We start from the raw sequence: 27,763 nt of genomic DNA on the forward strand, positions 1-27,763 counted from the left end.
ATGCAGTGGGTGAATGATCCTAACCATCCTATACTCTGTCTCAGGATGTTTAGTTCTGATAGACCATTGGGAGAGAGGGACTTGCGGAAATTATTGAAGCTTTATCGCACAGAGATTTCAATGGCTGTGGATGATGTCTTTCCATTACTTCATGGACTTGCAGACTATGACGTTGTCACTGAAGACATGTTCAAGGTGAGAGAAGCAAGAACATTTCTGAGCCTGTTTGTTCTTCAGGGGATAATGCAAGAATATCTCCAGTTCTGTTACAGTGTGCATATAATTTGTATACAAAAATAGTTTACATAATTGCACTTTTAAGTTCATATAAAACCATCATATTCAATCTGAATTTTTGTGCTTTGTTTTTGGAGTTGTAATGTTTTATTTTGCATTTCTGTATGGAATTCTGCACAAGGTTTTAATTTTTTAAAATTGCTCGTTCCTATAGTGGGCAATGTATACTTTAAAAGAAGATACAATTTCTCAAACTAATAGGAAAAAAGCAAATGTCAGACATTCAACCTATACAATGATATCTTTTGGGGAAGTGTGGTCATTGACACCATTCTTCACAGCCATGCATTTTTATTCCCATTCTGCTTACACTGGCCTTTCTCTGAGCCCAGTTCTGAATAGAAAAGTTCCACCAGAGACTGAAATTGGGTAGTATACTGCAGTACCAACCTTTGGGTTGAACCTTGAACTGTGCTCCAAAGTCTGGTCGATGTCTTACACACCAAAGACTATTAATATCTTTTCAAAATCCTGACAAATAGCTAAAAAATCTGTATCTGATACTCTGTGAAATGATTGTATCGTAGCTCTTCAGAGTTGTTTAACATTCAGACGATAACATATAACAACATATCCACAAAATCAATACCTTTATTAAATCAACTAAAATGCACAGAATACATCATACAAACTTCAGGCTTCACTGGCTTGATGATCATACAAAGATGTTAAAAACACTCAGATGATAAGTGATACTTGTGTGGTTTCCTTGTTATTCAGTATTCCCCTTTTTAGTTGTATTGCCTTCATGGTGAAACTTCACTTTGTGGAAGCTGTGAAACACATCCAGCATAAATATAATCTTACATAGTCCCCATTTAGCCACTGATTCTCTCCTCCTGTGGAAGATGGATCTCACTGAAACATGTTAATGGCCCATTCAACTCTGTTCGGTGGTTCTGTTTGGTAGTTGGGTTTTTCCCCCCTTCCTTTTTCTTTTTTCTTGAAGGAGACTCTTCATCTGAATGAAAAGGAAGGCTGTCACAAGGCTTTTCATGCCATGTTAACATGGCTGCTGAGCCAGGATTCACCCTCCATCCAGGACTTCTGGAGGGTCCTCTTCAAGGATTACAACATGGAGAGATATTGCAAGCTCCAGTCCATTCGAAGCAGCTTTCCTAAAGGTAATTGCTCATAACATCGTAGCCTGTTTATCAGTGAATTATAAAGAAAAGATGGAGAATGGCACACCCTTAGGTTTAGAAGCTGGGACTTAGGGGTTGAATCCTGTGATCTTTCCTATTGAAATCAACAATATGGAACTTAAGTCATGACTAACTTGTTCCACTGATTTCCAAAGGACTGAAGTTTGCTCAGTTACAATAAGGATCCAGTCTTAGATATATTTCACATTTCTATTTTGGAAGATCACACTTGAAACTTACAGAACCACTTGAGGATACTATTTCCTCCTCTTTAAAATGACTACTGTAAGAGGGGGGACTCTTATATAATATCTATTCCATCCTAATTGCCATTGTTGTGGCAGCTGAGGCAGAGAAGAATGGGCAGTATCTGATGGACCTAATCCCCTCCTCCATTGCCATTTCTTTTTCTTTGTGTGTCTCATCTTATTTAGACTGTATGCCTTAGGGCAAGGAACTGTCAAATTAACCATTTGTAAGCTACTCCAGGAGCCTTTTTGGATGAAGGGCAGGGTATAAATATTCTAACTAAATATCTAAAGCATAATTTATTTGCTTTGGAAAATATATAAAGTATATGTAAAGATATAACTAGTAGCCCATGTGTTCCATAGCACAACATTATTTGTCTTCCTGCTTTATGGAGTATGTCTTCCATTTTCACAGGTAAGGTTTCTATAGGTTTAGCCAACAATCCCCATTCAGTCTTGGTGGTTTCCCTTTTTTTAGATATGGATTTTAACAGGCATCGCAAGGCAAGGAAACTCACATCTAGTCCCAAGGTACTGATTCAGCACAAGGCTCAAGGAAAGAGGAAGGCAATGGAGGAGAAAGACTGTCTGCACCTCTCTCAATCTTCATCAAAAGGCGATCCACACTTTGGTACAAAACTATATCTTTGGCTTTGATGTAGTTTTTGTGGACATTAGAATTTAGCTGAGGAAGTATGGAGAATAAAGTTTAGCCTTCCACATCTGTATGCACAAAACAAAAGCCCCAGAGACAGAATTCTGTTAAGATAATGTATTTCCTCTTTTTGTACATAAGAACTGTGTGTATATCAAATGCAACATGGAGTCCATAATTTTCATTTCATTTCATTTCATTTCCATTTGTGTACAAATGATGCATGATCTTCTGACAACAGCCCAGACAACCTTTGTTATCTGAATGGGATCTGTAACTACTTCTCAGTCTGGGGGGGGGGGGGGACCCATATCCTGCTTTTAGTACAGTATTATAATTTCTTTTGTAAATCAACAGGTTCCCTTCCAAGGACAAAAGCTATGAAGAAATCAGAAAATGTTGGGATTCAACATTACTCAATTCTCACTGGTAAGCTTTATTTATAAATAAAGTGACTGCAATGCTTATTTGTTTTGTTGTTGTTAACTGCCTTCGAGTCGATCTTGACTCATGGCGACCCTGTTGATGAGGCATCTCCAAGACCCCCTGCCCTCCATTGCTCTGCTTAATTCCTGCAACCCCATAACCGTGACTTCCTTAATACAGTCCATCCATCTGGCATGTGGCCTTCCTCTCTATCTACTTCCCTCTACCTTTCCCAGCATAATTGTCTTTTCCAATTAGTTCTTCCTTCTCATGATGTATCCGAAGTATGCCAGCCTCAGTTTGTTTACCTAAAGTATTTATATATCACCTCCCAGCCTACCAGGGCACCCCCCCTCCCACTATTCCCAACCAGCTTGATTTCCATTTTTAAAAAATATATATTTCTTTTCTTATTCTTTTTATAAATTAACTTGTAGTAGCAGAGCTCTGTAATTCTGTGGAAAAAGTGAAAATAAAAATGAAATTTAAAAAATGCAAGGCATACTGGGCACAGGACAAGGAGGCAGGGTTAAGGGAGAGTCAGGAAGGGAGTACGATGGGATCAGCAGCCCCAATTGCATGATTGAGAAGACATGCCATGATGTTCAAATTTAAAAAAAAACCTGACATGATTCCTGTGAGAATGGAGTTCATATGATAATGCCCTTAGGTTGAAAATCTGTTCCTTGTTTTTGGGAATGTAGAGATTTGTTCTGTTCACAGAATTCTCACCTAGCCAAGCATCTGTGAAATTAGATGGAAAGAAAACTACTTACCCGAGACACTCAGGAACTTATATAGCTAGGCATTTGAACCCAGATTTACCATATGCAAATCCAGTAAGCTATCCATTGTACTGCAGTAGCATCTGTACCTACAATATTTTTGTGAACCAAATTATTATCTGAATTTTTGTTCTTTCACATATAGTCAGTCCTCCTTAACCACGGATTCTGTGTCCATGGATTCAAGCATCCAAAGCTTTAAACAAATTCCAAAAAAGCAAACCCTGATTTTGACATTTTCTATCAGGGACACCATTTTATTTCACCATTTTATATAATGGGATTTGAGTATCTACAGATTTTGGTATCAGGCACCAGATGTTGTCTGATCTTGGAAGCTAAGCAGGGTCAGCCCTTGTTAGTGCTTGGATGGGAGATTACCAATGAACACCAGGTGCTGTAGGCTATATTTTCAGAGGAAGAAGCACTTCTGAGTATTCCTTGCCTATGAAACTCCTATTAAATTCCTGGGGTCGTCATAAGTCTACAGGTGGTTTGAAAGTGCATGCACACACATCAAGGTTTCCCTACGCTAAATGTATGTGGAGTAACATGTACTTTCTTTTATCTGTCCTGGATCTCTCACTATTTGTGAGTGTTTTAGTATTATGAGAGAGGAAGAAAATGTATTTCCTATCTGGTATCTCCACACCATGCATCATTTTATACATATCTATCATGTTTCTCTTCAGTTACCCCCTCTCTTTTTTTAAGCAAAATAGCTCCTCACACGAAAATTGTTCCAGTTCTTGTTTTGATTGTCTTTTTTTCACCTAGACATTGCTTTTGTGCACTGTTTACTATGCAGTAGTTTGATACATGCCAAGAAGGAAGTTTTAGTTTAGGATTCCAGCTATAGCTAAAATGCAAAAGACCATTATAACAGGGGCAACTTTATATTCCAGTTCTGATGACATACAGTCAATACAAGCTTGCTTTTTCCAGGTGATACCAAGAAATGCATCAAAGCTGGTGGTGAAATGTATGCATCAAGCAAATTGGAAAACTTTGATGAGAGGAATAAAGTTTGTGAAATGAAACTGAGCATGAAAGCCAAAGAATCCCAGGTCCCTGAATATGTAAGTGACACTCGCATCGTCTCATTTTCTAGGGCTCTCTTGACCAGATTAATATATATACCAGGCTGGTTTACCTATACACATCCAGGACCAATTACTAAGAATGTAGGGCAAGTCAACAGCCCCCTCCTATTCTCTGAGATTTCAGGCCAAAACTGAAAGGAGTGGGTCTTCCTAATGTCACAAGAGTGGGGTTTTGTGATGTCATAGAAGGTGCTGTGAGCCACAAACACATCTAGCTAGTTATTATGTCTATAGCTCTTGCAGCAAAGTCCTTTACAATTAACATTATCAGTTGTATAACATCTGTGTTTCCCCACCATTCCTTTTGTGTAGTACTCTGTACTGCCAACCCAGAGCTTGGAAAAGTGGCTTTTTTTTACTACAGTCTCCCAGCCATGCCAACTGGGAGACTCTAAGAAAAGTAGTCCAAAAATAATTATTCTTTGCTTTGATTTGTGTTGCAAAACTGAGAGCCTCTGACCATGTCAAATAAGTCACATGGCTCATTCACCACACTAGGGAATTCCACAGGGTCACTGAGAACAATAAAAAGGTGCATAAATCAGGCCTTAGAAGGCTGCTGCTGCATCCAAAACCCAGAGCACATCATTCAGGTGTAGCTTTAGCTCTTGTTTCACTTTTCAGCTTGGCTGTTTCACTTGTGGAAAAATTAGTAAAGGTTTTTCTGCATTTCTTTGAATTTCAGGTAGGCAACGTTTGGCCTCTAGATATTGTTATACTGAATCACTCATGATCCTCACCATTGACTATACTTACTAGAACTAATGGAAGTTGCTGTCCAACAATATCTAGAAGAGCACAAATTGCCCACCCCTGCTTCAGAGAATACTAATGGATACTACTCTCTAGCTCTCTGGGTCAGCTGTGTTTTGATGACCAGCATAAAGTTTGTGTTATCACCATTACTACAGCTGTGGTAGAAAATAGCATTAGAGAAAACAGTGTTAGTTGACTGGTTTGGTTAAAGACTGTGGGATGTTCATATCCACAGATCTCTGTATGTTCTGGGTGGGATAGATCTGGAGACGAGTGTAATTTTGGCTTTTAAAGCTAGAGGCCCTTTTATATTGCATGTCTATAGTGCTATGAGAATCAGTATGTAGAGAGATCTTGTAGCATCTTTGAGAATAACTGAAATAAAGAAGTTGGCAGCATGAGCTTTTGTAGTCTAATAATAATAATAATTTGTTTTATTTATATACCGCTGTTCCAAAGATCATAGCGGTGAACAGCAAGTAAGCTAATTAGCAAGTAAGCTAATTTGCCCCCAACAGTCTGGGTACTCATTTTAGCGACCTCGGAAGGATGCAAGCCTGAGTCGAGCTTGGGCCCTTTTGCTGGTCTTGAACTCGCAACCTTGTGGCTTTGAGTGAATGGCTGCAGTACAGGCATTTAACCACTGCGCCACCAGGGCTCCTTCTATTTCCTCAGATGCATATAGACTGAAGTCTATGAAAGTTCATGCTGCCAACTTCTGTATTTCAGTTAGTCTCAAAGCTGCTACAAGATCTCTCTACATATTGATTCTGCAGACTAACATGGCTGTATCTTTGAATTCCACCAGTATAGTGCTATAACTTCATTTCAGCTTCCATGGCTACATCTCATAGAATCTTGACCTTTGTAGTTTGATGAGGCACTAAAGCTCTCTGGCTGAGAATTCTAAAGACTGCTCCTTAAATTGTGACTATACCATAGAATGGAGCCATAGCAGCTAAAGTGGAATCATAATGCTAACATGATGTAGTGTGAAATGGCCCTAGGTATAGAAACACTAATGAATTGGTGCATTTTGTGCCTTTAATCAAGAATGCAACCTGTTCATGTTTACTTGGAAATAAGACCTCTATGTTCAGTGGGATTTGTCCCTTAGTGCAATGATGGGCAAGTGTGGTACTCCAGATGTTCATGGACTACCTGTTAAGGAAAATGCAACATGGGACATACAGTAATAGAAATAAAATATGTATGTGAAAGTCACAATGACTAAGCAAGAGCAATTAAGAAGCTACACAGGTGAAAAAGCTAATGTAATTTAGAAGTCTTGAAAGTCAAGGACAGAATTATAGAATGTACAATTGGAAACACCTGAGATTCATTAAGTGTACAAGGTAAAATGATGAAATACTTGGGTTGGTCTTAAGTGTGAGTTGAACTATGTGAACCAATCAAAATGAATGTACACACCCACTGGGTGGAAACTGACTAGTGGGTGGTGATTAACAATGGCTATAATAATTGCAATGTTTGCCAATGTTTTTTGTTGGGTAGTTGGAGTGGTTTGGAGATATTGTGGAGTATTGGGCATATAGTATTTGTATATAGTAGAATAAAGTAGATCTTTTATATAAGACTACTGAGTTGTCTGGTGTCTTGAGTGAAGATACAAGAGCCAGCAGAATCCTGGAGAAGTTTGGAGACATCTGAGGAAGAAGAGTGAGAAGGCTTGGAGAGTTTGTCAGGGTCTTCAGCCTATTCTCTGAAACTCTGCTGCTTGGAAGAAAAGCATTAACCACTGACCAAAGCTGGTCAGCTCTGCTGCATAACAAGGTGGTGAGTTAGAACCACAGGTGAAGAGCTACAACTCCCATCATCCCTGACACTACCAGCCCCATAATATTTCCTCGTTGGCTCTGCTAGGTACAGCTAATAGGAGTTGTAGACCAAAAATATCTGGAGGGCCATAGTTGCCCACCTTTGCCTACAACAATGTGCTCTTTTCTCTGTTTTCAGAATGGACATCAAAAAGCTAACTTGCAGGATGAGTGCCACACTGTATCTTTGAAGACTGGAGATTCAGTTTCCCAACAGGTAATGAGATTTCCATCCCCACTCCCCAGTACCAGGGATTTGCCTGTTCCAGCCCTACTCTCTCAGTGTTCTTTGCATTTTATTTTGTTCTCTCTGCACATTTCCTCATCTTGAGATTGTGATGTATCGTGTTATCACATTTTTAAAGTAACATACAGTATATCAAAAATTGTTCAGCCTTACACTCAACAATCATATTTTATTTTTAATCATGTTTTTACTCCACCTTCCTGCAAGAAGTTCAGCTGGTATATACATAAGACTATCCTTACCTGTGAAGTAGATCATGCTGGGAATGACTATGTGGGGATTTCAACCAAGGTGTCTACAGTCTAACTGCAAATGCACTATCCTTTACGTGCACTATTATCACCTTAGAAGTGGGAAGAATTTGCATTTCCATGGGATCTAGAATTTATAGGCTGGGCTTAGTCAGGACAAAAAGACTGAAGTTGAAAATTATAGGTGAAAGGAGATTAATTTGTGAAAAAGTACATGTTCAGTATTATATATATATATATATTTTTAAAAAAAAGGAAAGTAAGAGACAGAAAGAGAGCAGCAAAGCAGCTTCTTATGAAAATATATTATATAAAGCTTAATACTACTCTAAACGTCCGTCACAAGATTGGTAAATTCTCCTGAGACAGGTACATATCATGGGTCATGCTGAGTGCCATCCTTTGTGTTATGATATTGGTGTCTTGTAATTTAGCTCTTTAGTCTTCTATCTTTGCCATTTATTGTTTCATGAAAGGTCCACCCGACATGGGAAGTCCCGGATTTCTTCAGATACTTAAATTGGTGCCAGATTAAATTGGTGCCAGTGAGAAAGGGGTTTTATCATAAAAAAAACATTTTTTCTTAGTAGAACTTGAACCACTCCTGCTAAGATGGAATTCCCCCAAACACTTCAAAGTTAAACAGTGGTTGCAACTGTTTACAGCCATTTCCCAGGTTATATCCAATGCATTACATGTCAGCACCTTCCCTTGCTTAGGTTTGTTTGTTTGTTTGTTTGTTTGTTTCTTTCTTTCTTTCTGAATAGGGGCAAATGAGCAAGGCTTTCAAATGCTTTGCATATCCTCCAGACATCTCACCAAAGATGTCAGGTTTATAAAAGAGTCCATACGAACAAAGAAGTGAAAAGCTAAGGAAAGAATATCAGTTATTTTCTGAAAAAGAAGTGATATAAACTTTATTATTATTATTATTATTATTATTATTATTAACCTTTATTGATGAAGCACTGTAAATTTATGTAGTCAGGTAGGGCTTCCTTCTTTTTAAAAACATCTCTGCAATGCTTGCTAAATTTTAGGTACTTAAAACGTGATAATAATTGCAGAGGCTCCTGATCTGGCTAGTGGGTGAAAAAAACTTCAGTGACACACTCTTCAGTCATGTTTAGAAAATCTAGATGAAAACTGAGGAGTTTATCACATGGGAGGAATTTCTCTTAATTTTGAATGAAAAGAAAGTGGGGCCAGAACACATTCACATGAATTTGCTAGTTCAGCTAATTTACGTGAATTCGAATTGCATTCGAACTGACTTCCAATTGCCCGAAAATAGCTTGCTATTGCCTGAAATTGTGTGTGGTAGTCTATCACACAATAACGTGAAACCCCATGATTGCATTCAGACTGACTTCCCATTGCCTGAAATTGCATGTGGTAGTCTATCATGCAATAACATTAAACCCCATGATTGCGTTTGGATTGCCATTGGATTATACTTCCAATTCCCCTTGTCTGATAAACTCCTGAGTCTTCTTTCTGTTTTAGTCCTCCCTCAATTTGCTGGGCCAGAAGAATGATGATGAATGTGCTGTCTGCAGGGATGGTGGGGAACTGATCTGTTGTGATGGATGCCCCAAGGCCTTCCATCTTGCCTGCCTTGTACCACCACTGACAGAGATTCCCAGGTAATGACAATTCTACTAGTGAATGTCAGTCTAGTGCAGGGGTAGGCAACCTTTTTGAGCCGGGGGCCGGGTTGCTGTCCCTCAGACAACTGGGGGGCCAAAGCTGGGGGTGGAGCTTCCACCCTCCGGAGGCGGAGCCGCACACGGGGGTGGAGCTTCCACCCTCTGGGGTGGAGCTGCATGCCAGGGCGGAGCTTCCACTATCTGGGGGCGGAGCCACATGTCAGGGGCGGAGTTTCCACCCTCCGGGGCGGAGCCGCATAATAATAATATTTGCAAGAAGCTACTAGGCAATGCCATAACACAGGAAAAATGCATGCACACTGTCTCAACCCAGAAAAGAGCAAGCAAGTCCATGTGGGGGGATTTTGCAAAGAGAATACCAAAGGACAAGCATAATGATAGCAAGATTTGCAAGCATGGAAGCGACTAGGCAAGGCGACAAAACAGCAAAAAACGCATGCCACTGTCTCAAACCACTTTCTTTCTCTCCCTTCCTCCCTCCCTCTCACTCCCACCCTCTCTCTCTCTCTCTCTCTCTCTTCTCCCCTCCCTCCCTCTCTCTCCTCTCCCTCCCACCCTCCCACCCTTTCTCTCTCTCTCTCTCCTCCCCTCCCTCCCTCTCTCTCCTCTCCCTCCCACCCTCTCTCTCTCTCTCCTCCTCTCCCTCTCCTCCCCTCCCTCTCCTCCCCTCCCTCTCTCTATCTCTCTCTCTGCCTCCTCCTCCTTCTTCCCCCCTGCCCCTCCATTTATAGGAGGGAGGAGGGAGGGCAGAGCCAGGAGGGAGGTGGGCGGCGCCCATTGGAAGGCCTGCTGCGGCCACCGGAGCCCCATTTCTGGGCTCCTGCTGCAGCGGGCCTCCCAGAAGCCCAGTGCGGCTGCTGGAGCCCCGTTTCGGGTCTCCGGCTGCCACAGTGGGCTTCCCAGAGGCCCGGTGCAGCTGCTGGAGTCCCGTTTCAGGGCTCCGGAGGCCTCAGCGGGCCTCCTAATGGGCGCCGCCATTTTCCCCTTCAAAATGGCGGCGAAGTCTCGCGCGGCCTTTATGGTTGCGCGAGACTTCGCCACCATTTTGAAGGACAAAATGGTGGCCGGAGCGGCCAAAATCGGCGGCGATTTCAGCGGCAGGAGGGACCAGGGGCCGGCGGAAAAGCGCCCGCGGGCTGCATCCGGCCCACGGGCCAGAGGTTGCCAACCCCTGGTCTAGTGTCTCTAGCTTACATGGAGGAGGTCTTGAACAAAAATATAATAAAAAAAATCAAAGGAATATTGGAAAGAGAAACAGCTGAACTGGGATATACAGTCATATTACAGTTAACAAAACCTCTGGAAAAAGAAGCTCCTTTTTACTGAGTCTTTTCATGTGAGTCCAGTCCAGCTCCCCACCTTTCTTGTCTTTTGTGTAAGTGGAAGGTTTTTTGCAGCTTTATCATTGGGAGGATGGTGAAGGAAGGCTGGAGAAGACAGACTTTCAGTGTTAGGTTGATGCAGAGTGTCTGCAGTAAACAATGCAATTAAACTTCACATGGGAATGAATGGGATTCTACTCTAGATGGTCCTATTGTAGCTTGTGTGCTTATGTATGAGATAAACAGCCATTTCCAGAACTACTTACTGAGCATGCGTGAAGAGCAAAAAAGAAAGAAAAGAGGAAAGCAGATTTGCCTGCCTCACTAGCTACACTGGCATGTTGAAAGGCAAAGGTGTGTGATGCGTTTCACCAGTAAAATGGAAATCATAAGAAAAGTCAAGGCTATTGAAAGAAACAAGTCTTACTGAGATGCATTTTAAAAAAAGCTTTCAAGTGGTCTTTAAAAGACTTTTTTTATGTGCTTGTTTATGCGAGGCTTACCTCACCTGGCTGTTTCATTTCACATGTGCAAAATGTAATTTTGGTTTAAAAGTTTGCTGAAACATGTTGAAATGCCCTTCTTTTTGTGGTGTGGGAGCCTATCCCTATTATTTCCATATTATTTTGACTCCTAGTAACAAAGTTTCTGTTAAAGAAGTAGAACATATCTACTTTTGGTGGTACACCTGCCACACCAGTTCACACCACTCATGCCAAGGACTACTAGAACAGAAGTCTGGAAAGGAGGGGGAAGGCAACTGTTCTCCACTTTTCCTGTTCCATGATTTTTATGTACACAGAGAACTAACCTGGATGTAAGTGCCTTTCTCCACTAGATTAATGACACTACACAAAGATGCCATTTTTCCCCAAGGGGAAGATTTTGATTTCCAAAAACATTTGCTTAGCTTCTTTGTGTATTTCTTCCTCTCTCTTCTCTTGCTACAAATGTATTTCTACTTTGGGGCAGTGGGACATGGAGGTGTGATTCCTGCTCACCTGGGAAGGTGAAACAAGATCAGTGCAATGAAGAGGAGAACAACAGAGAGCCGCTTTCTCAAACTCAGGTAACTCTGACTTTCCAGAGACCAACAATTCCTTGTCTCCTCATGCTGCTCTTTTTTGAACAGCTCCAAGGCGATTCCATCTTGCTCATGCATTTCCTTCTATGGCTGGTTGTGATATGAGGCAAGGCATGCTTTTCAGAGCTGGCCTCACCATTGGGTCAGCTGTTAAAAGCAACTGATACTGGAGAACAGGGAACCAGGTGTTGAGAGCTGTATGTGCCATCCTGTACTCCCTCTCCCCCCAGCAAGCTAGCCTATGAGGGTCATTCAATAAATACTTAGCCTACAAAAGAAAAACGAAAATTTTGGAAAAGTGGCGATTTATTTTTCAACATAGTCTCCTTTTAGCTCGATACACTTGGCCCAGCGATGCTCCAACTTTTTCAACCCGTCTGAAAAATACTTTCCCCCGAGGTCTGCAAAATAGGCCTCCGTGGCGGCGATGACCTCCTCGTTCGACCCAAATATTTTCCCGGCGAGTGACTTTTTCAGGTTCAGAAACAAAAAGAAGTCACAGGCGGCCAAATCTGGAGAATACGGTGGATTGGGCAGCAATTCGTAGCCCAGTTCGACCAATTTGGCCATGGCGACCGCAGAGGTGTGAACCGGCGCGTTGTCGTGGTGGAACAGCACTTTTTTCTTCGCCAAACGGGGCCGTTTTTTCTTCAATTCTGTGCTGAATCAGCCCTATAAGTCGGCATAGTAGAGCCCCATGACTGTTTTACCCTTCTCGAGGTAATCGATGAGGATCACACCTTGTGAATCCTAGAAAACGGTGGCCATCACCTTTCTGGCCGATAGAACAGGCACCTGGGTGTGGCTCATCAAAAACCGACGTGCGGCCACGAACAAACTCGTTGAACCAATTCTTGACAGTCGCCATCGAAGGAGAAGAGTCACCGTACACAGCATCCAAGCGCTCTTTGATTTCGCTGTGCGTTTTCCCTTCCAAAAACAAGAATCGAATCACCGAATGATACTGCTCTTTTTACATTTTTGTAAAACCGACCGACACACTCGCTTCCAAAGGCTATCAAAACAAAACAAATGAAGGGAATTGACTGAAACTTTGACAGTAGGCTTCTAAAAGAATGTACTGCACAATGGTAAAACTCTTTTGTAACAGCAGCGCCATCGGGCGGTGAGACTAAGTACTTGTTGAATGACCCTCGTACTTCTCTGAAGTGTAGAAATGCTGCTCTAATTGTTAAAGCAAAGTTCAGTTGCAAGTCTGGAGCTAGATTGTATGTGGAACTGGAGGAAGACAGTGTTGTGTCCTTTGTCTCAAACAGAAAGTGTCTTGTGCTCTTTTATGGTGGCTCACTTTTCCTTCTGTGAGAAAGGAGACAGTAGCCTGATAAAAGGAGAGCAAAGAGGGGACAATCTAATCTCCTGTGGCAAATAGTTCCATAGCACAGGAGCAGACACTGAGAAGGCAATCTCCTGAGACTGAGAGAAAGCCCTCCCCTGAGAGTCTTAAAATGTGAGCATATTTTGAACTGCAGCTCCCAGTCAGCATGGGCAATGGTCAGTTTTAAAGAACTGAAGCCCAGCACATCTGGTGGGTCAAAAGCTGAAAATCCCTGGAACAGAGAATGATATTAATTTTTTTTATACCTGACTAGAGTGCTATATATGTGCGAAGGACAACAGAAGATGGGCGGAGAATCCTTATCAAAGAACCTGTGTGTACTTCTTTGAGACAGCCTCTGCCCCCCTTGTCTCCAGTGCCTGTGACCGTGCTGCCAACATTACAGTGTGTGGGAAATGAGAAACAGCTGGTCAGTAGTAACTGTGGAATATTTTACATGCTCCCATGGATGTCAAGTCAGTGTGATGCTGCAAAATATTTTGTTATCTTGCTTGCATTGTCTGTCTTCTGCCACAGGCTTGCATACAGGGACGTAGGGAAGGGGGGGTTGGGGGTCCGGACCCCCCCTTCAGGCCCTGGGGGCCTTCAAGCTCCTTCCTCCTCCCCTCCATCAAAACCACGGAGAAAGCTCAGAGAGAGAGAGAGAGAGAGAAGGAGGAGGGAAGGGGTCCTTGTGATTTCTTTCTCTTTCATTTCCATCGGAGTCCGGCTTCCGCTCCTCCGCCTCCTCCCCCCTCCTCCCTTGTGCTTTTGCCAGAATAAAAGTCTCCGAAGAAGGGAAGGAAGGGGAAAAAGGAAGGAAGAATGATAGGGAGGGAGGGAGGGAGGGAGAACTGAAGAAAAGAAGGAAAAGAAAGGGAGGAAGAGGAAGGGGAGAAAGGAAGAAAGAAAAAGGAAGGAAGGAAGCTTCTAAAGGGAAACATAAAAGAAAGAAAAGGTGACTTTTAACTTTCCTTTCAGCAGTTATATCCATATACAATATAGTAAGATAATAATAATAATAATAATAATAATAATATCCCTTACCCAAAATGCTGAGGACTAGATGTATTTAGGATTTTTGAGTTTTTCAGAGTTTGCTATATTTATATATGTCTAATGGGATATAATGGGAGATGGAATCCATGTATGTTTCATATGCATCTCACAGACATAGACTGAAGGTAATTTAATGCACAATATTTTAAAAATAATGTTGTGCTTCTGTACACTGAGCTCAGCAAAACCCTGAGACCACCATTCCTTGTATAATTCAATAATTCAGTAATTGATCTAAACCTTCAGGATTCCCAAGTTTCCATGAGGTGGGGTCAGACTAGATGCTCTCAGGGTCAGTTTTGGATTTTGGAATAATTTAGGTTTCAGAAGTCCAGAGAAAGGAGACTCGGACTCTACTCTGGACATTTCTCCTGAGAATGGACTCATGTTTTCAAAAACAGTCATTTCTGGATTTTTGCAACAACAAAAAAGAGGAGGGTCTGCGATGCAAAAAGGCAAGAGGCTTCCTTCCAGCCTTGTTTTTTCTCTTTTTTAAAAGACAAATAGAATAAAATACAGTTAGCTGGCCCTTTTTCAGCATGTCAATGGGGATGCTTTGATGGAGAGTTCCTGCATGGCAGAATGGGGTTGGACTGGATGGCTCTTCTTGAGGTCTCTTCTAACTCTATGATTTTATGATTAATTAATTAATACTGTATATGGAATCAATCTAAGATGATGAATCGGGGCTGTGGAGTCCTATGGCCTTGCTCCAGGCAATGCTAGACTGCAGGCCCCATCATCCAGCAGCACCACAGACTGCTGGAAACTGCAGTCTAATAAGGCTGCACACTGCAGAAATAATCCAGTTCGACACTACTTTAATGCTATGGAAAATCCTGGGATTTGTAGTATGTTGTGCCACCAGAGCTCTCTGACAAAGAATGCTAAATGTCTCACAAAACTACAATACCCAGATGTTGTTGTTGTTATTTTCTTATATCCTGCCTTTCTCCCAATATACGGACTCAAGGTGGTGATTTTCCATAGCATTAATCTATAGTATATCTTTCTACAATGTAGATGGACACCTCCATTACATAATTTGTTGGGGATGCTTTGACTGGGAGTTCCTGCATGGCAGAATGGGGTTGGACTGGATGGCCCTTGGGGTCTCTTCCAACTCTGATTCCATGATTCTATAGCACTCTGAGCCTACTGTGATTTTAATTGTTTTTAAATGTATAAAGGTATAAAGTCTTATAATGCAAGCCATGCACTGATGGACTATTGCACTATAATTTTTTATTGATTGATTTTATACCCTGCCTTTCTCCCAAAATAGGATTCTCTTAAAGGGGTTTGTTTTTCATAAAAAGAAAGGAAGGTATAATGTCTTGGAATTTAAAATTATGATAGATAGATAGATAGATAGATAGATAGATAGATAGATAGATAGATAGATGGATGAGTCTTGGAATTAAAAATCGTGTGTGTGTGCGTGCGTGTGTGTGTGTGTATGTATGTCTTGGAATTAAAAATCCCTCATGGAAGTGGGAATGAAATGTTGTGTGGATGCAGCCTGGGTTCTTAGCTCAGCTCAGAAGTTGGAATGCAGTGTCTCAAAGCATGAGCAGAGTGTCTCTGAGCATGAACAGAGTGGCTGCCGCTCATTGCGTGAGCAGCTGCACTTTGCTTTATCGAGCTGAATTTATCTGATGTAAACACCTTCAGAGGAAGGACTCAGTTTGCATCTGCACTGAAAAAATAATCCAGTTTGATGCCACTTTAACTGCCCTTGGCTCCATGTTGTGAAATGCTGGGATTTGTAGTTTGTTGTGGCACCTGACAGATGACTCAACAGGTCCTCAAAACTACAGATCCCAAGATTCCATAGCATGAAGCCATAACGGAAGTTAAAGTGGTGCCATCGAGGTGTCGAGGGTAAACACTCGACCCTCTTTTTGTGTCTTGGGAGGGGGCCCTTAGCCTCTCAAAATGGTGGCACTTAGTCTTGACCCCCCCCCCTTCCCAAAATCCTGGCTACGTCCCTGTTGCATATTGCTAAAGTTCAGACAAATTATGACATAGTTCACAGAATTACAAGCAAGAAAAGTAGTTTAAGTTTCTGCAGGTTCATCTGAAGCAGGTGGGCCTTCAGATGCTCTTAAATTCCAACTTCCATCAGCCATTGCTTAAATGGTCAAGAATCAGGAATGCTGGATATTATAGTCATTCAGTGTGGAGTTTGGAAAACTTATTTTTGGACTAAAGCTTCTAGAATTCCCAGTCAGTATGGACACTAACTAGAGGATTCTGGGATCTGTACTTCACAAAGGGATTTTTCTAAGCTCTGCTCTGGAGTGCCTGAGAGTATTTTTTCTGATCTGAGACATAACAAAGATAGGTGACTCAGTTAATGACATTCGTGTTAATCCTTCAGTTATAGCATGATGGCATGGCATCACATGGAACAAAGCAGCAAGAAATGTTGAGAAGTGTACATTATGTTTCTTAGCTGATCTACTATTTTAGAGTATAGACAAATTCCTCTAATCCAGATTTTATTTAGAATTCAGTTTATCTGACCTACCCAGATTTCTACTTACCCATGGTGAAGTCTGGGATTCCTAGAATTTTAAGACAGTGAAAAGAAACATGTTTTGTTTTATTTTATTTTACTTTATTTAAACATTTCTGTAGCACCCTTTATCATAAAATCTTAGGGCACTGAACAATATATACACAAATTTTGCTTGCATATGATGCACAATTAGAATAGGGGAGGATAAACATTTACCAGAAGTTGGTAGTCTTGGGTTGCACAGTGAGTCCTCCATATTCACAAATTCTTTATCCACAGATTCAAGTATTGTAGTGCAATAATTGTGTACAGCTTTAAAATATTTTGTAAAATATATACATTCTAAAAGGCAAACCCTGATTTTGCCATTTTATATAAGGGACACAATTTTATTATCTTTTGTATTTAAAGAGACTTGAACATCCAAAGATTTTGATATCCGTGGGGGATCATGGAACCAAACCCCAGTGAATACCAAGGGCCTGCAGTAGTTAGAGTGTAGAACTGGAACTTAGATTGGGAGCCATTAAATACAGTAGGTGATCTTGGGCCAGCCACTTCTTTCCAGTTGGACCTATTGCACTTTAAAAGAAGAAGAACCACAACCACCACTACAAACACCGCCATTTTCATCTTGTGCCCCCTAAAAGACTAATAAGTTTCATTTTCATAAGCTTCCATGAACAGCATCCCAATTCATAAGATTATGGCCTCAGCCCTACATCACAACAGGATAGCATGAATATCTACATATGGACCTATGCTGAACTGGGCCATATACAGTACCTTTCTGCTCACTTCCTGCAAAGCTCCTGAAGGTGCCCTGCATAGCCTTTTTGTGCTTTGCAGAATGCAGTCAGAATCTGGCTAAGGAGGAAGACCCTGCCAGATCTCAATGCTGATGTCATCATTCTGTACCTGGCTATGGGATGTGTCCAAACACCCCTCTGATTTTGCCTGTTTACTGTGAAACACAGAATGACCACATGGGATGTCTTTAGGGGATTTACAATAAAGTGGAGGGTTTTGGCTGCTGTGGTGGGAGAACAGAAATATCAGCCCCTACAGTGCCCAACCCCTGAATGAACCCATATGCATAAGGGATACTAGCCCTAACAGAATGCTGGCCTCTGTCTATAAGCTGCTAGCTATCGAAGCTTATGCCAAATACAGCTTCTTAGTCTTTAACGTGCCACAAGACTCAACATACCACAAGAAAAGTGGAACAGTCTTTCCAAGTATAACCTGATTCCCAATTCTTCTTTTTACAGAAACTGACCATTGGTGACAAGTGTGGCATATGCAGGAAAGGAGGAGACATGACCTACTGCAATAAATGTTTCAGGGCTTTCCACTGGCCCTGCCATTTTCCTGCCTCTACAGATCAAATCAGGTATCAATTATATCCAAGAAGAACAAAGCTATCCTTAACTCCCCAACTTGTTACCCATGCCCAAATCATTGCTTGACACATTTTAACATTCCATTATCCCTGTTTTGTCCCAAGAGCGATGCTATGGACTTTGGGTGTAGTAAGGCCTCTGGCTCTCGGGATCACAGCCAGAACAAAAGACTTGTCCACAAATTTCTTAAGTTTCAAAAGCTTTACTGGTTATAAACACAAATAACATGAAACTGATTTCTTCTTTCTCAATAGTCCTTCCTAAATACCTTGCTCTCTTCTTGATGGATTCTATCTTTTTTCTTCTGAGGACTATCTTTCTTCTTTTGTGGACTTATCTTTTTGTCAAAGGAAAATACTCTCTCCAGGTCTGACTTGGCTGAAATCTACTACACACAGAAACTAACTAGAGGGAGACAGCATAAGACCCTGGGATTTCCCACAATCCTTGCCTTTCTTAAAGCTGTAGATCTCTATTTCCCCTTCTAAACTAATTACATAGAAAACCTAATATAATCTTAACTAAATATATGTCTCAAGAGCATCAAAGATGCTCTGGAGGCATGACAATCCCCATCATCATATGGGACAAATACCACAAGAAATAAGTGCCAGTGAGCATGGAGATTGGGATGCTTTTGATTTAGCCCAGTTGTGACAAATCATAGCAGCCAATACTTAAAGACTATGTAGGTTCTTGCTTCCCAACCAAATGTGCTACTTTATCATTAAATTGTTTGATCTCAGTAATTAATTTTTTTTTCAGAGGCGACCATGTATTTTTAATAAGAGCCATTTGTGCTTGGGAGCTTCCACTGTGTACCTGGACTAACTATCCTCCAACAATTCTTAGCATCAGTGTTCCTGTAGTTTGCAACTTTTGGACCCCCGTTTGTTTTGGACTTCAGATCCCGGAAGCCCCAGCCAACATGGCCAATAGTTGGAAATTATGAGAGCTGAAGTCCAAAATATCTGGAGGACCAAAGGTTGGGAACCACTGCTGTAGTCTTTTTAAAAAAGCTCCTCCGAGGGCAGTGCTGTTTCATACAACTCGAGACAAGCCCCGGCTGCATCGGGGGTTAATGCCCAACAGTGGTCTTGGGCTCTGTCATATAGTTGGGCAGCCAAATTATCATTTGTATAGGTCAGGAGTAGGCAACCTTTTTGAGCTGAGGGCCGGGTTGCTGTCCCTCAGACAACTGGGGGGCCGGAGGCAAAAAATAAATAAATAAATAATGTTTTTTTTTTTTTAAAAAAAATTAAATAAATAAATAAACCGGGACAAATGTAGGACAAAATTTTCTAATGGAGGACATACGAAAAAATGTGTTGATTTTTTAAAAAATGTTAATATAAATGCATGTTTCTGAGGCTTCTATAGACAATTGCCCCCCCCTTGCCCCCTCACGAGAGAGGCCAAAGGCCCCAGCGGCAATCAGTGGCAGGACCAGGCTGGGGGCGGTCCCAAGGCCTCGCTGGGCCGGATTCGGCCCACGGGCCGTAGGTTACCTACCCCTGGTATAGGTGATTGGGTCAGAGGAAGAATCCTAGGTGTTGGCCCCTTTTCTGGGAAAGATGAAGACTGGTTCAATTAAGACTCAACCTCCTTTAACAGAGTTCACAAATGGAAGTGCTGAATCTCTTGGGTTTCTCAGACTAGTTTTAGGAAAATAAGACAGTATTTCATTGCTACGAATTTCTTCACTAAAAACTTTACTAATTACATTCAGACATGTGTACATTCAATGCCTAAACCCTGACTTTATAGAAATGTTCCAAGAGGGCAGCTCAGCAGAGCCTGCACTCCCTATCTTGAATGAGAAAGAAGGGGGGGGGGGGAGACTTTTGTGTTTGCAAACATACCTGGAAGGTCCTCTGGTTGCTTAGATACATCCCCACAATGGATACCTGAGCAAATGGGGGAAGTTTTACAGACAACATGAATAGGGTAGAGAGGCATGCAGGAAACCCTTACTGCTTGAAGTCCCATTGCTCTCATAGCAAATGGGTGAAAGGAGTTAAAGAGAATGCTCAGTTGAGAAGCGTTTTCCAACATAAATGAGCCTTACACTTGATCAAGCAGCACATAATAGTAATAGTATCCTGCCTTTCCCCCAAACTGAAAATCAAGGCATCTTACTATTTTAAAAAAATGATACAGCTTAAAACATAAAGAAGTAAACATTAAAACTGAATGAAACTATTCACAGTATTTAAATATGTAAAAAGAAAAAAAGCAATTAAAACAATTCAGTTTACAAAGCAGACACTGCCTGTTTCGCATCACAAAGCAGTTGATCAAATGCTGTTTCTCCACACCAGAAAGAAAGATAGAAAGGAAATGTTGCATACAGAAAACTAAAGGTCAGCAAGAAGAAACTGGAGGTTTGTTTGTTTGTTTGTTTGTTTTGTGAAAGAGCATTTAGGGATGAGAGTCTGAACCTGCTAGTTTAAGAAGGAGTTCTATCCAGATTTATCCTGTTATCCATGGTTTATGAAACATAAGCCTTTGTCTACAATGTGTACATCAGTGTTTTTCTTATATTCTGTTCCAGTGGAATCTTGATCTGCAAGTCCTGTTCTGGCAATTCTGCAGTCATCAACTTGGAAGGAGATGCAAACTCAACTACACCAGCACTCCGAGCTGTGAAGGTCAGAGGTTCCATATTTTTTCCTGCTTTATCAGCACCAGTGGGTAAAAGTCATAAAAGAAACTTGGGGAGAACCATATATGATGTCAATAGTTCCCAAAGACTTGTTCCTCAGCTGTTTTTAGTTTACAACTCCCAGAATCCTTGACTGTTAGATGTTGTGGTTTCTTATATTCTACTTTAACTGCCATGGTAACATCTTGTGGAATTTAAAGGTTTGTAGTTTAGTGAGGCCCAAGAGCAAACAGGCTGAGAATTCTAAATGCCCTTCACTAAACTGCAGATCCCAGAATTCCATAGGATGTTGTCATACGAGTTAGACTGGAATGTAGCATTAGAACAGTGTAGTGTGATAGTCTCCATGACCCTCTTCTGAAGGATTCTCAGAATTGGGAACATGGCTAAAAATATATATCGTAGCACAAGAATCTGTGGATACGAAGGGCTGACTGTAATTTATTCCAACATATTTTAAAAGTATGATTATTATTAATATCTTACATCAGCTTTCTTCCAATTTGCTTCCACCACTCCACTTATGTTGAAGGCAGAGGCTAGAGCCCTTGGTTGTGCCTGAATTAGTAAATTTTTGGACATTGTAAAAGTGTCCTGGTGATCACAACAACAACCAAGGGGTTCGTTCAAGCAGCTCCATTCTCTCACTCACTAATTGGCTGAAGAGATCTAGCGGGAAAGAAAGAACAGTGTTATACTAGGGATGAAAGTTCGTCTTCCTTCTCCCTATGCAAAAGGGCAACTGGAGCATCCCGATTTGACTAGTAGCTGAGGAGATGGAGCTGCACTTCCACACGCTCCACCTCCTGTTGCACACCTAGCGAGGAAGTGGGAAAGAGGGACCCTCAGCTGCCCAGATGATGGTGTTAAATATGCAAATGGAGACATCTTCCAGCATGCGTGTGGTATCTTGTGTGTAGGTGGCAGTAGCAGCTGGGAGAATGGGTGTATTCTTGAATGCTCTTGTGCAAAAGTTCTACATGAAGACTGATGTGACTTCCCATTCATCTGTTCATAAAGTACTGTATTTTTAAAAAGAAAAATTGTTTTAAAAGGCTTCAGGAGATGGATTTTAGTGGCCAGCTGATCAGCACCTGCTTCCTCATACTTGCAGAACCACCTCCAGACCCTGGAAAGAAAAACCAAATTCAGATTGAACAAGTGGGGTTCTTTGCAGAACACCGCCATTGCTCTGGAAAACATTACCCTAACAGTAGGCTACATATAAGGCTTCTCTTAGCTGATTCCACCTCCAAGCATTTCCATTGCATAGAAGTAGAATTTAATTATTATGGCTGCAATATAATAATTATTCAACTGAGAGTACATCCCATTGAATTCAGCAGGGTTTATGTCTGAATAAACACACATAGGATAATGTTCTAAGATAGTATTTTGAATCTTAGGTGGTGGAAGAATCTGCTGGAACTGGACCTGTTCTGAACAAAGATGAGTTGGATTCCCTCTTAGGGGAGGTAATAACAATCTTCTTGTGATTTTATGACATAGCACATTTCTGAACAGTTCTACAGATTAAGGAAATCATAGGTTTCTACAGAACCCAATCCCTCCTAACTTTCAACACTTGGCATTCTAGTTATAATCTGACCATACCCATATATGTATCAGGTAATATGGTAACCTCCCTAGGTTCCAATTGCTGCTGCTTAATGCCAGATTGGTAAATGGTAAAACAGCTGCCATTCAGGACTTGATCCTGGATGAACAGGCCAACCTAGCGTGTATTACAGAGATCTAGTTGGATGAGGCTGTGGTGTGTGTGTTAATCTCTCACATCTTTGCCTACCAAGATTCTCTGTGTTGCAGCAGGCAAGACTTGGGGGGCAAAAAGGTGCAGTTGCAGTGGTCTCTAAGGATTAGAGATTCCGTTGGTGTACTGCCCACCCTGCTGCTCAACAGTCTCCCTTCCTGAGCTAGCTGGTGTGGTCTTGGGGGTGGTGTTGGAGTCTTTGCAGCTTGTGATGCTGTGAGACTTCAGTATCCATGTTATCCTGTTGGGAGTAGCTCAGGATTTCCTGTCTGTCATGACAACCATGGGTCTGTCCCAAGTGATATCTGGCCCCACTCATACTGCTGAACATCTCTAGATTTTGTTTTCTGTAAGGAGAGGATGATGGTGATCTGGGAATGTAGGAGCTTTTTACTGCTCCTATGTCATGGACAAATCACTTCTTGGTCAGGTTTAAACTTGGTGTGACTCAAAACCTATGCAGGGGTGGGAGACCCATTAGATGATCCACCTTAGGAGGCTTATGGAGCCAGATTTATTCCTGATGGCTCTTGGGCAGTTTCCTGCTGCCTTGGCAGGTGATCCTGTCAAAGCCCTAGTTGATCACTGGAATGGGGAAATGACCAGGGTAGTTAACATGATTGCTCCTAAGTGTCCCATCTCATAGAGCAGAGCTAAACCAGCCCCTTGATTTTCTAAGGAGCTAGCAGTAATGAAATGAATGAGATGGGGATGGCAGTGGCAGGCATTCTAAGCAACTGAAAACAGGCTAAAATCTATCAGAAGATGTATGTGGGTCAGTAAAAGTAGCAAAAAAAGGCACAATTGCTTCTGCACAGAACCATTCAGTAGAACAGTTTTGAGTGGTCAAGGGTCTGTAAACAATCTAATCCAAAGGAGAAGGTAAGGCACTCAACAGCTCACTGTGAATAATTTGTCCACCATTTCACAGATAAAAGCTCTGTGGTTCACTCTTAGGGGTCATTTCACTATGAAAAGCTCTGAATCCTGATTTGAGCTATATACTCCTGGTTTCCACTGGAAATCGATCCCAATCCTCATTTGATCAATTCCAGTGGGGAAAATGTGGAGCAAATGCAAAGAGCCCGGGGTGGTGGTGGTGGTAGTACTTTTTTTGAGTTTTTTCCCCGAAGAATCGATTCAGACACGTGTCCCATGAGTAGGAACACCAGAGTGGAATCAATTCTTTCAGGGGGGAGGGGCAAATGGCAGAGGGGGGTGTGTGTCCCATCCCTCCCCAGAGATGTCACACACACACACAGTGCTGCCTTCTTGGGTTCTTTTTTTTTCCAAAAAAGAATAAATTGAAAAATCGATAGATTAGTCAAGCAACTACTTGCAAAGCCAAGTAGTTGCTAAATCATTCTATCGATTTTGCGATTAATTTTATTTTATTTTTAAAAGAAATATGTTCTCTGTCCTCTTCCTCCTCCCCCTGGGTCCCCCAGCCTTTTCTCCATCCTCCTCCTCTCCACTCCCTCCCCCGGCCCTAGACTTCTTGCCCCTCTGCCTCCGTTTGCCTTGCCTCCCCAGAGCCTTCTTGCCCCTCTTCCTTCTTCTGAAGGGTCCTCTGTTTGCCTTTCCCTCCCAGAGCCTTCCTCCCCCTCCCTCTCTTCCTTCTCCTGCAAGGTTCCTGACCCTACCTCCTTCATCCTCCTTCTCCTGCCTCCTTCTTCCTCTTCCTCCCCATCACGCTCTCTCAGCCTCAGGTCACACATTTCCAGCTTTCAACCCCCCCTCTCCATTTCCAAGCTGGGCTGCTCAGGCTGCCTTTTACATCAGATGATTGACAGGGGATTCAGAAGCGGAGCTGCCAGTGAGAACAACAATCGAGGGGGGAAAAAGTGATCACACTTTCTAAAACGGAGCAAAGGCAAATCAAGAAGCGATTCAAATTGCCAGTGGAAATGACCCCTTAGATAACAGAGTTGACACAGTTCTGGTGGATGTAACCTTGGCCCATTTGTCCATCATTGATGGACACTTTTCAATCTCTGCAGCTTAAGGACGATACTTGGAAAGGAGGGAGCCACCACATGTGTACTAGACCCTTGCCCCTCCTGGCTAATTAAGCAAGCAAGAGGAGGACATGTGGTGGCCTCTCAACTTCAGGGGCTCCTGGATAAGATAGCTCCAGATCCATTTTACTCTGGATTAAGACCTGGTTATGAGACGGAGACAGCTTTGATCACCTTCATAGATGATCAATGCAGACAACTGGACAGGGAGAATGTGTCTCTGTTGATTCTGTTGGATCTCTCAATTGCTTTTGATACCATTGACCATGGTATCTGTCTGAATTACCTCTCTGGGATGGGGCTTGACGGTACTGTTCTACAGTAACCCAGTTGTTTCTTGGCAGGATCCTCTCACAGGGTGGCGCTAAGGGATTCCCACACAACCCCTTGGCCATTGGCCTGTGGGGTGTCTCAGGGTTCATTCTTATCCTCTGTGCTATTTGAAATCTACATGAAACTGCTGGGAAAGGTTGTCCAGAGTTTTAGAGTAAGGTGCCACCAGTATGCTGCTGCTAACCAGCTCTATCACTCCTTTTCACTTAATTTCAAGGAAGCCATTCTTGTGCTAAACCGGTGCATGGACTGGATGAGGGCAAATAAATTGAAGCTTAATCCAAACAAGATAGAGGTACTCCGGATCAGTCAAAAGAAAAATCTGAGAGTAGGGACTTCGCCTTTGTTAGATGTAGTTACACTCCCCCTGAAAATGCAGGTTCACAGTGTAGGGGTACTCCTGGATTCAGCTTTGAGCCTGGAGGTCCAGGTCTTAATAGTGACCAAGAGTGCATTTGCATAGTTAAAGCCAATGTGCTAACTGTGCCCGTTCTTGGAGAAGTCATATTTGGCCACAATGGAACATGTTTTGGTTACACCCTGTTTGGATTATTGTAATGCCTCTACCTGGGGCTGCTTTTGAAAAGTGCTGAGAAACTTCAGCACTTGGTTAGTCCAAAGAGCTGCAGCCAGGTTGTTAACAGGAACTGGTTACAGGGAGCACACAACAACCTTGTTACAACAGCTTCATTAGCTGTTGTTTTGTTTCCAAGGACAATTCAAAGTGGTTTTGAGCTATAAAGCCCTATATGGCTTAGGCCCAAGTTATTTGATGGACTGTATCTCCTTTTATGGATGAATTAGAGTTCTAAGCTTGTCTAGAAAGGCCCTTCTTTCTGTTCCACCACCTTCTGGTGCTTGTTTATTGGGAACAAGGGAGAGGGCCTTCTCAGTGGCTGCTATTAGACTTTGGAATTCCCTCCCTAGAGAGGTCATGGTGTCCCCATTCCTGTGCTCTTTAAATCTTCAGGTAGAAACACTTTTGTGCTGTCAGGCCTTTATGGATGAGGGCTGGGCTTTTAAGTGCTGTGCAATTAAAAGTTTGTAGCGTAATTAAAATACATCTTTCTATTTTAATGGTTAATGTTTTCAACTTTATAAATTGTTCAATGGCTTTGAAAATATTATATTTATACTTTCTAGTGTTTTTGTATTGTTTTTAATTTGTGTGGTTTTACACTTGTTGCATTGAGTCCATATATGGGGGGAAATGTGGAGTAATAATAGTAGTAGTAGTAGTAGTAGTAGTAGTACAAGGTCTTATACAGGGCTGGTCCTACCATTAGACAGAATTAGTTGGTTGCCGCAAGTAGTAAATGCTGGAAGGGGCAAGCTGTTAGAGGAGAGAGCTGTTTGCCATGTAACTTGTCCTACATCCCCCCCCCCAAAAAAAAATCTATCTTTCAGACAGAATACGCACTTTCACCATTATTGAATCTTTGCTTATTTGGTCAGTGGACTCAAAATTCCTTTACAACATGAGATTTCCTTTTTGACTATATTTTTTGTTCTGTTACCATGAGTTGTGTCTTTTTAATAATTATGTTCATGTTCATGATCAAGTAGAAAAATAGAAATGCCTTTCTTTTTCCCTGTAATCTTCCAGAATACCTTTGATGGGATCTTGCATTGGGCATTCCAGAACATGTCACGTCCTATTTCTGACACCCAAGGATTGTTCTCATAGGACTCTGGATCTGGCCTTCTTTTGCTGTAACATCAGATGTGCTTAATTTTTTTTTCTACTGCTGAATACTAGCATCCTAGTAAATACTGCTTTAATGTGGTATCCATATTACTGTGACAATCATTTTGTCAAACCGATACTTCTGTGCTTTCCAGTTGAGATAATGCATTTTTTAAAATTTGTATAACAGCAGGTAAGCAACTAATCTCTCTCCAATAATTGCATGATGAAACATTGATTTGTGAGATACTCAAGTTTTCTTTTCTCATAGAAATGTCAGCAGCAATTTTCAGAAGCAAAGCACTCTAAATATTCTTCTGGGCCATGTTCCATGTGTCCTCCATTCAAAGGGTGCTCCTGCTGTACCATTTAAAGAAAATCTGCCACAGCAAAGGTCTGACCATCCATTTTCCTAAATTACTCTACACCTTACTTAGCAATTTTCAGAGAGAGACATGCCCAGGGAAGGGAGGACAGGGAAGGGCCTTCTGACACATTTAAAATTAACAGATTTATTTTAGCATGAGTTTTTGTGATTACACTCCACTGCCTCAAATGCACTGAGTAGTTTATAGGCACCATAAAGATAAAAAGTGGAGCAGATGGTCTGAAATAAGAAAGTGGGATCTAAGATATGAGGGTACAGTATATTCTTGGGAAAATGGGTCTTAATCCTATTTTTAGATCATTTTAGATCAAAAATAGATCAGTCTATGATCTCTCATACACTAAGTTTCTGAAGACAGACTGCTAACCACATAATTCATTTGTGAATGCTCTAGAAACCGGTGAAGTAACAACCCAGTTTTGCAGAAATTGATACTTCTGCAATTATTCCTACCCATAAGGATTGTATTGATCCTGTTACAGATTTCTTTTAACTTTGACACAGTTGACAATGTGTTCCTGATATCATTGCGTGTTTGTGAGTTGGTTTTGAGACATTCTGTGCATCCCCGATGGTCCCTCATTTGCTCTGAGAATGATTCTCTTTAGTCAACCCTTTGTGTACCAGATTCAGACATCAAAGCTCAACAAAGCAGATTTACTGGCTATCCTATAAAGGTAGATTTTTTCTTCACTAAACTCTCTCACAGTCACAATAACTGGTAAAACCTGTATGGGTTGCAATTGGAA

General features: G+C 41.6%; 1 protein-coding gene across 2 annotated transcripts; it reads left to right on the forward strand.

The window, feature by feature from the left end:
- On the forward strand, positions 1-26,661 carry AIRE (autoimmune regulator). 2 transcript variants are annotated; one of them, XM_089507787.1, is made up of 13 exons: positions 1-195; positions 1,247-1,421; positions 2,172-2,324; positions 2,706-2,777; positions 4,505-4,638; positions 7,396-7,473; positions 9,285-9,400; positions 11,719-11,815; positions 13,441-13,596; positions 18,021-18,142; positions 20,707-20,803; positions 22,224-22,292; positions 26,546-26,661. In XM_089507787.1, the coding sequence occupies exons 1-13, from the start codon at positions 1-3 to the stop codon at positions 26,624-26,626; spliced, it is 1,545 nt and encodes a 514-aa protein (XP_089363913.1). In that variant the 3' UTR covers positions 26,627-26,661. The 2 variants fall into 2 exon arrangements, with proteins under 2 accessions (XP_089363913.1, XP_089363914.1); XM_089507788.1 differs by lacking the exon at positions 7,396-7,473 and having other exon boundaries at positions 46-195; positions 4,505-4,626.
- The last annotated feature ends 1,102 nt before the right edge of the window (positions 26,662-27,763 follow it).

The sequence above is a fragment of the Sceloporus occidentalis genome, unplaced genomic scaffold (genome assembly GCF_023333645.1).
Source record: "Sceloporus occidentalis isolate IW3139 unplaced genomic scaffold, rSceOcc1.0.p SCAF_2, whole genome shotgun sequence".
In the NCBI taxonomy this organism is placed as follows: domain Eukaryota; kingdom Metazoa; phylum Chordata; class Lepidosauria; order Squamata; family Phrynosomatidae; genus Sceloporus; species Sceloporus occidentalis.

Bases quoted from the DNA above. Each gene is read 5' to 3' on its own strand.
- AIRE (XM_089507787.1), top strand. From the start codon at position 1: ATGCAGTGGGTGAATGATCCTAACCATCCTATACTCTGTCTCAGGATG. The intron at 1,422-2,171 runs GTAATTGCTCAT...CCCTTTTTTTAG, and splicing joins TCGAAGCAGCTTTCCTAAAG to ATATGGATTTTAACAGGCAT. The intron at 2,325-2,705 runs GTACAAAACTAT...GTAAATCAACAG, and splicing joins AAAAGGCGATCCACACTTTG to GTTCCCTTCCAAGGACAAAA.